Here is a 14682-nt window from a genome sequence, read left to right on the forward strand (position 1 = left end):
CGCATTAAAAGCAAACGTGTCATGATCTATTTCTAAGAGAACAATCAATACAGACGATTTGATAACTTACAAACCGCGAATAAACGAATCACCGATAAAAAGTTATTTTTAGGTTACAAATACGAAAGTATTAACGTATACTTAGCGTGAGAGCAAGTAATTCTGATTTATAATGACTGTGTCGTCATTAGATTAATAAAACAGGGAAACGTCACACAGTCATAAGATAAAATGATAAGGATATATAATAACAATGTGAAAACTATGTCTGTATTATAAGAAGCCTAACTAAGTGATACCATGATATAAATATACATGTACAATGCAAACATCTTTACCTGACCATGAACCTTTTGAAAGTGGGTGAGTTTATCTGTCTACTAACCTGGTTTGGGTGAGTTTATCTCTCAACTAACCTGGTTTGGGCGAGTCTGTCTGCTAACTTGGTTTAGTAGAGTGTATCTGTCTACTAACCTGGTTTGGGTGAGTTTATCTGTCAACTAACCTGGTTTGGGCGATTCTGTCTACTAACCTGGTTTAGTAGAGTGTATCTGTCTAGTAGCCTGGTTTGGGAAAATGTGTCTGTCTACTAACCTGGTTTTGGAACATGTGTCTGTCTACTAACCTGGTTTGGCAAAATGTGTCTGTCTAGTAACCTGGTTTGGTAGAGTGTATCTGTCTACTAATCTGGTTTGGGGGAGTGTATCTGTCTACTAACCTGGTTTGGGGGAGAGTATCTGTCTACTAACCTGTTTTGGCAGAGTGTATCTGTCTACTAACCTGGTTTGGCAGTGTGTATCTGTCTGCTAACCTGGTTTGGGGGAGTGTATCTGTCTACTAACCTAGTTTAGTAGAGTGTATCTGTCTACTAACCTAGTTTAGTAGAGTGTATCTGTCTAGTAACCTGGTTTGGGAAAATGTGTCTGTCTACTAACCTGGTTTGGCAACATGTGTCTGTCTAGTAACCTGGTTTGGGGGAGCATTTCTGTCTACTAACCCGGTTTGGGGGAGCGGTCTGCCTACTAACCTGGTTTGGCAGAGTGTATCTGTCTGCTAACCTGGTTTGGGGGAGTGCATCTGTCTACTAACCTGGTTTGGTAGTGTATATGTCTAATAACCTGGTTTGGGAGGTGTTTCTGTCTACTAACCTGGTTTGATAGAGTGTATCTGTCTGCTAACCTGGTTTGGGGGAGTGTATCTGTCTACTAACCTGGTTTGGTAGAGTGTATCTGTCTACTAACCTGGTTTGGGGGAGTGTATCTGTCTACTAACCTGGTTTAGGGAAGTGTATCTGTCTACTAACCTGGTTTGGGGGAGTGTATCTGTCTACTAACCTGGTTTGGCAGAGTGTATCTGTCTACTAACCTGGTTTGGGGGAGTGTATATGTCTACTAACCTGGTTTGGGGGAGCATTTCTGTCTACTAACCCGGTTTGGGGGAGCGGTCTGCCTACTAACCTGGTTTGGCAGAGTGTATCTGTCTGCTAACCTGGTTTGGGGGAGTGCATCTGTCTACTAACCTGGTTTGGTAGTGTATATGTCTACTAACCTGGTTTGGGAGGTGTATCTGTCTACTAACCTGGTTTGATAGAGTGTATCTGTCTGCTAACCTGGTTTGGGGGAGTGCATCTGTCTACTAACCTGGTTTGGTAGTGTATATGTCTACTAACCTGGTTTGGGAGGTGTTTCTGTCTACTAACCTGGTTTGATAGAGTGTATCTGTCTGCTAACCTGGGTTGGGGGAGTGTATCTGTCTACTAACCTGGTTTGGGGGAGTGTTTCTGTCTACTAACCTGGTTTGGGAGAGTGTTTCTGTCTACTAGCATGGTTTGGTAGAGTGTATCTATCTACTAACCTGGTTTGGGCGAGTGTTTATATCTACTAACCTGGTTTGGGCGAGTGCACTTTTCCACCGAGATGCGAGTACCAAGATAAACAGATGCTGAACGAGGTCCATGCTGCAACCACTTGTCAGTGACCTGCAAAACAGAGAAGAAATACGATGTTAGAGACACGCCGACACGGTGTTAAACAGCCAAGAAACTGCTGGGTGTGTAACGACATCGTGGTCCATTGAAAACAAAAGCAGAAAACAACAAAAAACAACAACAACAACAACACCTGACAAAAGAACTGATGTCTAATAATAATATTTCGACATATTGACAACCACTGGCAAAAGTATTTATATGGTTGTATAACTGTATTTTGGTACAAATTAAAAACACCGACAAAAGAATAGTTGTCAACGACATTTCGGTTCACTGAAAAACACTAAACAAGAATAGTTGTTTACAACAGTTAGAACAGAACAGAACAGAACTTTATTACACTCAGGCCGTTCCACAACGGCATTAGAGGAACATACATAATAAATAGTATAAACGTGACAAGATGGTTTACAGGAGGATGAAATAATAACATATGATAATACATAATACATGTATTTACTTGTATATGATATTAATTGATAATAACTGTAACAGTAGTAGTAGTAGTAGTAGTAGTAGTAGTAGTAGTAGTAGTAAATAGTATAAACGTGACAAGATGGTTTACAGGAGGATGAAATAATAACATATGATAATACATAATACATGTATTTACTTGTATATGATATTAATTGATAATAACTGTAACAGTAGTAGTAGTAGTAGTAGTAGTAGTAGTAGTAGTAGTAGTAGTAGTAGTAGTAAATAGTATAAACGTGACAAGATGGTTTACAGGAGGATGAAATAATAACATATGATAATACATAATACATGTATTTACTTGTATATGATATTAATTGATAATAACTGTAACAGTAGTAGTAGTAGTAGTAGTAGTAGTAGTAGTAGTAGTAGTAATAATAATAATTACTACTACTACTACTACTACTAATAACGGTGGTAGAAGTAATGGTAGTCGTAGTAGTATAGTAGTAGTAGTAGTAGTAGTAGTAGTAGTAGTAATAGTAATGGCAGTACATGGTACAGTAATAATAATAATAATAATAATAATAATAATAATAATTGTAATATTGCTAGGAAACAGTTTTGATTGTGACATGAGTTATTCAGTTATCAGGTACATTGAAAACACAACTCTAAAAATATCGTTGTCTTAACGACATGACAACACAATGTTAAAAAGGGAAACTTCGGCACATCGAAAACACCAATAAAAGGCATGGTTATCTGGCAACTTGAAAGACATAACATTTCAGCGTTACAAAAACAAAAACAAAAAACCCTTTAAAATACGGTTGTCTAATTCACCCCCGGTTTAAGGAGTCGCTAAAGTAAAATCTTGTAAAATCTTAAGTAGCTCTCCCCATAGATTTTTGAAATATATCAATATAAAGCAACATTTTTAAAACGCACGCGCGTTCTAAGAGCTATATAAAAACATCACAGAACTGAGAGAGAGAGAGAGAGAGAGAGAGAGAGAGAGAGAGAGAGAGAGAGAGAGAGAGAGAGAGAGAGAGAGAGAGCGAGAGAGAGACTGAAAACCACTTACCAATATAAATGAAATGTGTTAAACAACAACAACAACAACAATAACAACAACAACAATCTTGACTACCTATAACTCAACACCAGCCTCTGGTTCCTCCTAATTATATTAGGAACTTGACGAAAGCCAAAATCGAGCCGCCGCGAGCTGTCACTTGAAACTAACTGATTGATAGTTACTCAATGGACATCGGCTCCAGCTGCCGGCTGCGCGATGACATCTCCTGGGGTTTATTCCGCACGGAACGAGCAATCGGTAATCGGCAATAGTCCCAGTCATTCGCCATTATGGCATGCTTTATAAAACACAAGCCATTCGTCATTCGTGGCCAATGGATTTCAACCGACTCTCGGATTCTACTGGCTCCTTTTGGCAGTCTGAATAGGCTCTCTCAGACGTTAAATTGCAATTATCAAAGACAATTTGGAAGTCTGGTTCAGGTAGTCCATTCTCTCAGCTGTTAAATTGCAATTCTCACAGACTGTTTGGTATTCTGATGCAGGTAGCCCAATTTGATGATTTGTTAACATTATAGTCTCATATATAGTCCAGAATATTATATAGATATATATATTGCACACTTTACATATGCTTATTACATTCTTTATATAACACAAAGCATATCTCAATGAAAATTTTATAATCTGATGCAGGTAGCCCAATTGATTGTTTTTGAAACTGAAGTCAACGTTGAAGTGCCAGACAATCACAAATATTATTTTGGCACAGTTTGTACAAAGTATATGTTGAAAGTGTAGATATGGATAGATTGCTGTGTAGTTTTGTCTTACGTCTTGAGAATAATATCGTCAAGGCTATGAGTGACAGTCTAAAACACTAACATATTAGAGCTTTTCAGACACACGTTTCCTATGTGTTCACTTCTAAAACAGCCATATAAATGAAGACATATAGTTTATTCGTACACTCAACTCCCACTAAATAGCAGAACGAAGGTAGTCGACTGCAACATGCACTACAGATGTTCCTGATTACTTCCACCGTTTTGATGAACGGCAATTTCCAACATAAACATCATCCCAATACACAATAAGTTATTAACGGCATTGACGAGTGTTGTTCACATTATATAAACCTGATAAAATAGATAGTGACACTGGCATTTGGCATTGTGTATGAATGTCTCATGGATTGGATCTTAAGTTAGGCGGGACAAATTTGCCACTCATCTGAAGACAAACATCGCCTACGTTCACAACTGAATACACAATTGTACATGGACACGGACTAATCGCCCAGCTATACACAGAGTGTCTGAATACTTTTCTAATTATGAAACAGACAACAGTTTTCGCTTGCGTTCACAATAAATGACTTGAAATGCGCCAAGAAGCATTTGCCTAGGAAAGGATACCAACGCTGATAATAATACGTTGAACTTCGGAGTACCGAGGTAGCAATTAGGTAGTTTCAAAGATTCCAAAATAAACACTGAAAGGTTTTGTTATGGATATCAGATAATCGTTAGATACGTTACTTGGAACATCAGTCATTAGTAAGCGACACACGGCAACTTTTGTTCACTAGTCACCACGACTTATCGACTGCTCGTTATAAGATTTCCTTTTTTTTGTAGTTTTGCAGCCACGAGTAACAGAGTAATTGTCAGTTGTAAACATATTACAATGGCTGTAAACTCGGAACAGTTCCTTTAAAGTCGCTAAACAAAACAAACTTTAACAAGATATGTCTGTCACCGTTTTTTTTAATAGCTTTGCAACACAAACCAGCTAAATAAAAAATCTGCAATATATGCCAGGATGAGTGATGGCAATAATATAAAAAGTAGGAAACGCCAAAAAACATTGATCAGGAGAAATACAACACTTGGCGGGAAGCGCTAATAGAATCTGCTTCTCTTCATGTGAAACACAAACGTATTATCTGGAGCAACTTCTCTCCTCGGACATCTGGAAGCGATAACGTGGTCTGAACAACGGAACATCGCCTTACAAGATGTCATCACAGTAAGACGGAAGTTGTGAAGTTGATTACTATCAACGCGAGTTAACGTTGCAATCGACCATTGTGACGCTGATTCATCCATTTGTCTCGCTGTTATTGGCATCGAAACTGACAACGGCTCTAGAGATGGCACGGAGTTGCTCTTGGTCAGATAGATCCAGGACCCATTCCCGTTGATTGTAGGCCTACTGTGTCTCGTTAACACAAACACGCATGCAGTCTGTAGTAATTTGAAATGACTACACTAATTCCTTCTGACCTCATGGCTGTTTGGATATAGTTAAAAGTAAAAGCTAAAAGTTATTGTTTTGTTTAACGACACCACTAGAGCACGTTGATTTATTAATCATCGCTTATTAAATGTCAATCATTTGATAATTGCAAATTATGGGCTTAGAGGAACCCATCTTTCCATCAACATCAAGAAATCTTTCATATGCACTTTCCCCACAAACTTAACAGCAGATACCAAGTTCTTTGACGTACCAATTGTGGGGACTGGATAAATACAATCAGAGTATGGGTCTACCGATGGGGTTCGATCCTTTGATAAAAAAAACACCAGGCCCCGTACTTATAAACCTTTTAAAACCCAGACTTAACACTTTAACTAAAGTCTAGACTTTAAATCAAGATATAAAACTTTTAAAGTTTCTATTTGAGACTTTAACTAAAGTGTAGACTTTAAATTTAAAGTCTGGTAACCCACCAGACTATAACGTAAAGTCTGAAACAATCTATCCCACAATACATCATCCGAAATGGCTGACAGCAGACGACGCCGGCATCTACGAGACAATTTCAGGGCCCTTAGGGTGTTTAAAGATCGTTCGAACCCATTAGAAGAGATGTCGCGAGAAAACGTGTTTCGAAGATTCTCTGTTATTGGTATCAAAGCATCGTTCGACTACTAGAAATGTGTCTCTGCCTCCGCTTTTTAAAGTATTAATTGCCCTAAGATATTTGGGATGTGGTGCGAACAACATAATTATAGGTGACTGCATGAACATGTCTCGGGCAACAGTAGGTCGGATTGTTATCGACGTATGTTGCGCAATTACAGCCATTTCCACACAGTTCATTTCGTGGCCAAATCATGAACACATTCGCCAAGTCAAACAAACTTCCCATAATATTGCTGGTAATAATTATACTTTGAAACTTATTTGCTACAATGTCTTGAAAGGAAATGACACATAAATTGATCGTTCTGTTAACAAGACTGTTATAAAGGGAAACAATTTGGACGAGGACGTTACATCATTCAGTCGACAAATACAGTTCATTGCCATGTTTTTCCATGTTTCCATAAAAAGAACCCTACAATCATATTGATAGCATTTTATGAAGTAAATGTTAAAATTAAAAAAAAAATATTTTAATACTTTATGTACAACATATGTTAATGTTATGTTAATCCCTACCTCCTTTTCACTCTCGTGGGGCGGATCCAGCATTTAATTTTAGGGGGTGGGGAAGGCCACATTAACATTTTAAAAGGGCACCATTAAAATAGTCATGTACAGTACAGTAAACATATAGAGGATAATAAACGAGTCACGCTTTAGCGAGTGACAAATGAAAATTATTTCACGAGGGACATACAGTTGAAAATAACTGGTACTGAGTTTGTTATTCTATTTATTACCTCAGCTATTTTTTTCTCTAAAAGCCTTTATTTTTGACGCACATGCACGAAGGCCAACCTGTATAGAAACGATGTAAACCACTTTACGCACAGTTTTGAGAATTGCTATAACTTTGTAATTTAATCACGTTAATAGATAATTTTCAAAAACAAAAGTGTTTTTTTATTCTGCTACAAAATCTAAAATGAATTGCATTAAAATTACATTTTGTTGTAAATATAACTCTTTAAACTACATGACGTCATTGTGTGTGCCAAATCGTGATGACGTCATATTTAGTACCGACATGGCCATTGGTTTGTAAGCGTCACATTATCCAATAGTATTGTTCGTTAAACCAATGCAGAATATTTCTCACTGAGAAAATATGGAAAATATTTTCCCTGTTATGAGTGACCGCTTGGGTAATATATATATATATATATATATATATATATATATATATATATATATATATATATATATATATATATATATGAGCCGTCACATGGGAAACCTACAACTTAGCAAAAAACGATTTTTTGGTAAATAACAGGTAATAACCTTAAAAAACTAAATCTCAGTTATTTGGGCTCTGTCTTAATTATATCTTGTAAAAATACAGCATTAATGACGTCACTTTTTTAACATCAAAGTAGACGTCAAAATTAAATTTCAACGTTATTACCTTATTCTAGGTTACTTCCCGCCCAATTTCCATGAAATCAATTGATTTGGAATCGGTACTTTTTAAAGTTTCTGTTTAGCCAGTATTTTGAGTTATATATTCCAATTTTGTTTTTTTTAAGCGATATATTACGATTAAAAAAAAAGAATATATATACACAGATGCCATACATGAATGTGATACTAATTAGTGACAGATATGAAATTTAGCGAACTACATTTCGCACCAATTTGTTTCAAATTCCTGTTACATATTGCACCCCACCCCACTTTATTCAGATTCCTGTATCCACCATGGAGTAATTTCATATTTTGTTGGTGTCGTACTGTCGAACGATATCGTTTAATTCTTCGGTTGGTAAGGGGCATGTTGTATCCTGGTACTTGGGGCAGACAAAGGGTCGAATGGTTTTATACAGGTAGGTTTGTTTCTATTGTGACAAGTTTTCTCGCTGCCCCATTTAAGCGGGGCGACTGGCCAGCTATTGCATTTTGTCGCCCCACGTTCGTGTTTTTTTCCGCCCCCCTTATTTTATCCACCCCTCTTTATTTTCCCGCATCCTGCTATATTTTACAGAACCCAGCTCAGCTATTTCATACTGCACACGTTTTTTCACACTGAAAAAAAGTCTATCAGTCTGCTCACTCGACATCAACGAAAACAAGCCGCGGTGTGGAAAACGTCTGTAGCTTACGATAGTTACCGTAATGTAATTTAACACTATTTTAACAGCCTCTGTTGTGTCCCATACCAGTATTCGTTTGTATGTTTGATACAATTAGTTGTAGTTTATTTGAGCAATAACACTCTATTTTTATCGTTTCGGCAATCTACGACTGAAAAAAACCCACTTATTTGGTGTCAAATTTGTCATGTGATCAGAACGGTAATTCTATCTTTTGTGTCCACTAACTCTCGTCTGATATTTTGTTCTCAATTGCAGATGTAGTTGGTCGTAACTGATGATTTTTAATTACTGTCATTTGTTTATTCGGAAAATCTGTATAGAATTTTAATTTTGGGGTTTCACCGCTTATAAAAACAACGGAAGTGGTAGTGTTCATTATTAAAATTAATAATTAAATAAAATTAAAATTAAATTATAAAAATTTATCATAAGCTACTTTTTATCACACAGGCTGGTAGGGGCCTTCCCCCTTTAAGTTGAAGACAAAAGTCTGGACTTTAAAAGGTTTATAAGCACGGGGCCAGGCCAGCGCTCTACTATTTAAGCTAGATCTCGTCCCGTTTGGAAAGAGGTACACGAATGACGTAACCGTGCGTTGCAGTTAAAGAGGCTGTCCCGAGTTTGCTGCCATTGTAACACGTAACCGTGCGTTGCGGTTAAAGAGGCTGTCCCGAGTTTGCTGTCATTGTAACACGTAACCGTGCGTTGCAGTTAAAGAGACTGTCCCGAGTTTGCTGCCATTGTAACACGTAACCGTGCGTTGCGGTTAAAGAGACTGTCCCGAGTTTGCTGCCATTGTAACACGTAACCGTGCGTTGCGGTTAAAGAGGCTGTCCCGAGTTTGCTGTCATTGTAACACGTAACCGTGCGTTGCAGTTAAAGAGACTGTCCCGAGTTTGCTGCCATTGTAACACGTAACCGTGCGTTGCAGTTAAAGAGACTGTCCCGAGTTTGCTGCCATTGTAACACGTAACCGTGCGTTGCGGTTAAAGAGGCTGTCCCGAGTTTGCTGTCATTGTAACACGTAACCGTGCGTTGCAGTTAAAGAGGCTGTCCCGAGTTTGCTGCCATTGTAACACGTAACCGTGCGTTGCGGTTAAAGAGGCTGTCCCGAGTTTGCTGTCATTGTAACACGTAACCGTGCGTTGCAGTTAAAGAGACTGTCCCGAGTTTGCTGCCATTGTAACACGTAACCGTGCGTTGCAGTTAAAGAGACTGTCCCGAGTTTGCTGCCATTGTAACACGTAACCGTGCGTTGCGGTTAAAGAGGCTGTCCCGAGTTTGCTGTCATTGTAACACGTAACCGTGCGTTGCAGTTAAAGAGACTGTCCCGAGTTTGCTGCCATTGTAACACCTTCAAATTTATTGATATCAAATATAATGTTTACGTAATTACATAACTTGAAAATCATTATAGTTAGAATTACTACAAACATTAGGTCGGCCAGAAACACACAGAATATACATACACTGATAAAGTTAACAATTAAATGCAAGAAATTTACTGCAGCTTACCTTGTTAGGTATACCCTCAAATTGTTTTGGAATTTTGACTAAATATGCAATTTGTCATTAAAAATGCCTCTGTTTGTCAAAAACAACTTAACTATTTAATAATAATAACAACTCTATGTCCAAAATCCTAGACACAATACAACACAAAAGGTTCAAACACACGTACAATTATATATTTAGTCTTCAAATTCTAGTTCAATATGCATACATATAGTTATATCTTTAAAGGGACATTCCTGAGTTTGCTGCAATTTTAAAGATGTTATCGACTAACAGAGACTTTTTTAACAACTGTAATTACATATCAAATATATTTTTCTGCATAAAATATTAGTGGCTGTATACTAAACATGTTTTTGATCGTTCTAATATTTGTACTAGGTTAAATTTCATTTTATTTCCTAAAATATATATTTTTCGTACGTACGAAATTATTTGAGGACAGAATCCAGTTTGGGCTTCTAAAAAATATTAAGACGACCAAAAACACATTGAATATACAGACACTGATATTCTAAACAAGAAAATATGTTTAATATGTAAGTTTAATCGTAGAAGTATTTTAGTAGTCGGAAACATCTGACAATGCAGCAAACTCAGGAATGTCCCTTTAAACTCTTTCTGGTTTTCATTTGTGTTGTAGAATAAAAACAGAGAAACGGAAATACTAATAACATCTAAACATCTCGTATGTCTACTTTTTTGTATGTAAAAATTTAAGTAATGTTTTCCCTATATTTACTATAACTTTTATAATAATGTTAATGTCTTGACATTTTAATCTCGATATTTGTGTGTGCCATCAGGGGAAAAAAAAAACGCTTTTAGAAACACATCCTTATTTGATGAACGACATTCTGCGTTTGCATAGGTAGAAGCGGAGATTGACGCCACCACATGTGTGACCCTGCATCTCATAAGGTACTGCTTTGGCTGTTCTTTCTAAATAATTTAAAATTAAAAACCAATGTTCTTTCCGGAATACCCGACTGTTCCATTACTGTTATTACTATTCAATGTAAATAGCGCGATTTGCATATAATTCTCCAGATTAGTTAATGCTAAATAATATTGATCTAAACATCTCGTATAAACCATTCGATAACTGATAATAGTACCAGGGCCGCAACTAAATTAAAATAATGACGAAAAGAATCAGGACGCACAATGTTGGGATCGTGTTGTCTGAAACCACCGTCCCTCCCCCTACCCGCCTCCTACTATAAAATTCTGAAAATGTGTCCCCCCCCCCCCCCCTTTAGTACGGTCACCCGACAGAAAGGGCATTTCGAACTAAAATAACCCGACTTTTTGTATTTTTCAAAGTATGGGGTAGACAACTGTCTCCTCTGTTTACGGCCATGACTACGGTAAATAGTGACACGTGACTTCAATAATGCTGGGCGTGGGGTGGGGATGGAGGTGGGGTTGGGGTGGGGTGTCGGATTTTAACTCAGTCGGTAGAGCGATTACCTGAGTTGCTTGTGGTGTAGGATCGAATCTTCTCAGAGGACCTATTTTTGTTTTGTTTTTTTCGTCCTAACCAGTGTCCCACAACTAATATTTCAACAGTCGTGGTAAGTGCTGTTCTGTCTGGGGGAAGTACATATTCAAGATCTCTTGTTGCTAATAGGAAAATGTAGCGAGTTTCCTCTGAACATTACGAGTGAGAATTTCCAAACGTTTGACATCTAACAGCCGATGATTAATCACTCACTGATGTTTGGTATCACGTGTTATTTCCAGACAAATAGTCAAATGGTGTTATTTTGTATTTAGTTTTAAAAACCCAGAACCAAAACAAAAGTTGATGAATAATCATTACTGGAGAACTAGCAGGCGATTACTAATATTAGTGGTCTAAGTTGATTACTGCGCCTGTTTCAGCAACCACTTAACTACTGGAGAACTAGCAGACGATTACTATTATTAGTGGTCTAAGTTGATTACTGCGCCTGTTTTAGCAACCACTTAACTACGTTTCTTGAAAGTCAAGTTGAAGTAACAAGAATACATACGAAGAAGCTATTCTGTAACTAATCATTTAGTCACGTGTCATCCTTTAAATGTCTGAATTATTGTAAAAAGACGTTATTTATACATTCATTGATTTTAGGTTTGGGTTCTTGACAATGCACTTTTTTTAAGCCGTGCACATGGAGAAAAATGCCCTAACGTGAAGTTACGACTCTCCATGTCTGTTAGGTTGGGGTTTTTTGCTCTCTGTCTCTTTATCTCCCTCTCTTTGAGGCGGAACCTTGCCCAGTGATAAAGCGCTCGCTTGATGCGCGGGCGGTCTAAGATCGATCCCTGTCGGTGGGCCCATTGGACTATTTCACGTTCTAGCCAGTGCACCACGACTGGTATATCAAAAACCGTGCTATGTACTGCCCTGTTTGTGGGATAGTGCATATAAATGATCCCTTGCTGCTAATTGAAAAGAGTAGCCCATAAAGTAGCGACAGCGGGTTTCCTCTCAATGTCTGAATGGTCCTTAACCATATGTCTGACGCCATATAACAGTAATGAATAACATGTGTTGAGTGCGTTGTTAAATAAAACATTTCTTTCTTTATCTCCCTGTCTTTGGGCCGGGACGTAACCCAGTGGTAAAGCGCTCGCCTGATGCGCGGTCGGTCTAAGATCGACTCCTGTCGGTGGTCCCATTGGGCTATTGCACGTTCCAGCTAGTGTACCACGACTGGTATACCAAAGGCCGTGGTATGTGGTATCCTGTCCGTGGAATGGTGCATATAAAAGATCCCCTGTTATTAACGGGAAAATGTATGTCAAAATTACCAAACGTTTGACATCCAATAGCCGATGATTAATAAATCAGTGTGCTCTAGTGGTGCCGTTAAACAAACCCTTTATCTGTCTCTCTTTCTGTATAGCTCTTTCTTTCTTTGTTTCTCATCCTCCATCCCGCCTCTCTCTCTCTCTCTCTCTCTCTCTCTCTCTCTCTCTCTCTCTCTCTCTCTCTCTCTCTCTCTCTCTCTCTCTCTCTCTCCTATCTAACCATCAACCTTTGTGTTACACAGCCAAGTGAACGCAGCCTTGCCTAACATGATTATAAATATTTCTGTGGTGTGGCAGAAGAAACACAAATGTGTTACCGAATTAGTTACTCACGCCTCGGCGTCCAAGGGCATTACATGCCGGCATCCAAGGGCATTACATGCCGGCATCCATCGCATTACACAAGAGTAATTTGTTCACCTTCCGGAATGCAGCAACACCTTGCACCGCAGAAGAGCATTCACATTAAATTATGCCAAAAACTACGAAATTTCACGAGTAAAGTTAATTATCTTTCACGCGTAAACTGAATGAATCCTCTGCTTGGTGACTTGTCTGTAGCTTTTTTTTTTAAATACACTCAACAGTAACTGATTCTTATGCACATCTGAGAAAGGAACGGGACACTTATTTAACGAAACATATTTTGTTTATCGACACGACAACAGCACATTGATTAATAATGACTCATCGGCTAATGGATGTCAGACACTTGTGGAACAATCTACCGGAGCTCACGTTTCTAAGCTGTGAGTATTTCGTGTCAAACATGTGTCTATTGAGACACGTGATCTAGAATGAGGGAAGAATCCTGTTGTCACAACATAGGCTATTCGCTTATTCTTTAGCAATCCATAAAATAAAAAAATCAAGTTTGTTTTTAACGACACCACGATTACTTCTATTTTGTTTCCTTTCGTTTTCTGTCCTTTTAGTTTATTCAATCGTATTTCACAAACGCTTACATTCATTGATTGATTTAATTATTTATTAAACATTGCAGTCGCCATTATTGTACAATTTAATGTTTGTAATTAGGAGAGGGCCTCTTAAGTTGGATAACTTTTGCCTAATCTTTGTGTGTGTGTGTGTGTGTGTGTGTGTGTGTGTGTGTGTGTGTGTATTATATGTACTGGAGCAGATTGATTGATTTATTAATCATCGGCTGTTGGATGTCAAAGTTTGGATAATTCTGAAATATAGTGTTAGAAGAAACGTGCCATATTTTAAAAGTAGTTCTATTAGTTCAACTTCTATGAATTGATTTTGTTTCAATTATAAGCGTACGAGAGAGAGAGAGAGAGAGAGAGAGAGAGAGAGAGAGAGAGAGAGAGAGAGAGAGAGAGAGAGAGAGGAACATGAATGTCGCCACATCTTACCATCGCAGTATTTTATATTGGGATGGGATGGGGGTGGGGACACCCAATTTGGCACGACTATAAAACATTGTGGGCAAACCGGGTGCGATTGGGGTGGGTGGTGTACATGGCCCCCTGACCCATGCCATGCCACATCAAGAGAATGTTCGACCAGGAAGCTACATCTAGCATTTTCCCTATTCACATACGACCCATATGGTTGGTATATGTAATTAAAACAAAATTGCCCTCCCCATGTGATAATTTCTGGTACAGCCCTTAGGGAAATTCATATCAATAAAACGAATGTCATTTATTGTCAGAATACATTGCTACTCGATCGAATGCAGATTTAATTTGGCGCACTCTGAGTTTTTTAATTTGTGATGCATTCGCGTGAAGATAAATTTCTTATTTATTAGACAGCTAGACGAACATTTTGAACTAAGAGATCCACAAGGACGTAAGTGCATACTAAGGTAGTTTTAAATAAAAAGTCGAGATAATGAAGAAAAACTGTTTCTTC

General features: G+C 38.0%; 1 protein-coding gene across 1 annotated transcript in view; it reads right to left on the reverse strand.

Moving 5' to 3' along the window:
- The window catches only part of LOC121375868 (glycine receptor subunit alphaZ1-like), a 38083-nt gene extending 34461 nt beyond the window's left edge, over window positions 1-3622 (reverse strand). The window contains exons 1-2 of the mRNA XM_041503544.1: window positions 3564-3622; window positions 1886-1978 (exon numbers count right to left, since the gene is read on the reverse strand). Of these exons, the coding sequence (XP_041359478.1) occupies window positions 1886-1956 (71 nt within the window). The 5' untranslated portion in view covers window positions 1957-1978; window positions 3564-3622. The remainder of the gene's footprint in view (window positions 1-1885; window positions 1979-3563) is intronic.
- Window positions 3623-14682: the final 11060 nt, after the last annotated feature.

This window comes from Gigantopelta aegis, chromosome 6 (assembly GCF_016097555.1).
Source record: "Gigantopelta aegis isolate Gae_Host chromosome 6, Gae_host_genome, whole genome shotgun sequence".
Lineage (NCBI taxonomy): Eukaryota > Metazoa > Mollusca > Gastropoda > Neomphalida > Peltospiridae > Gigantopelta > Gigantopelta aegis.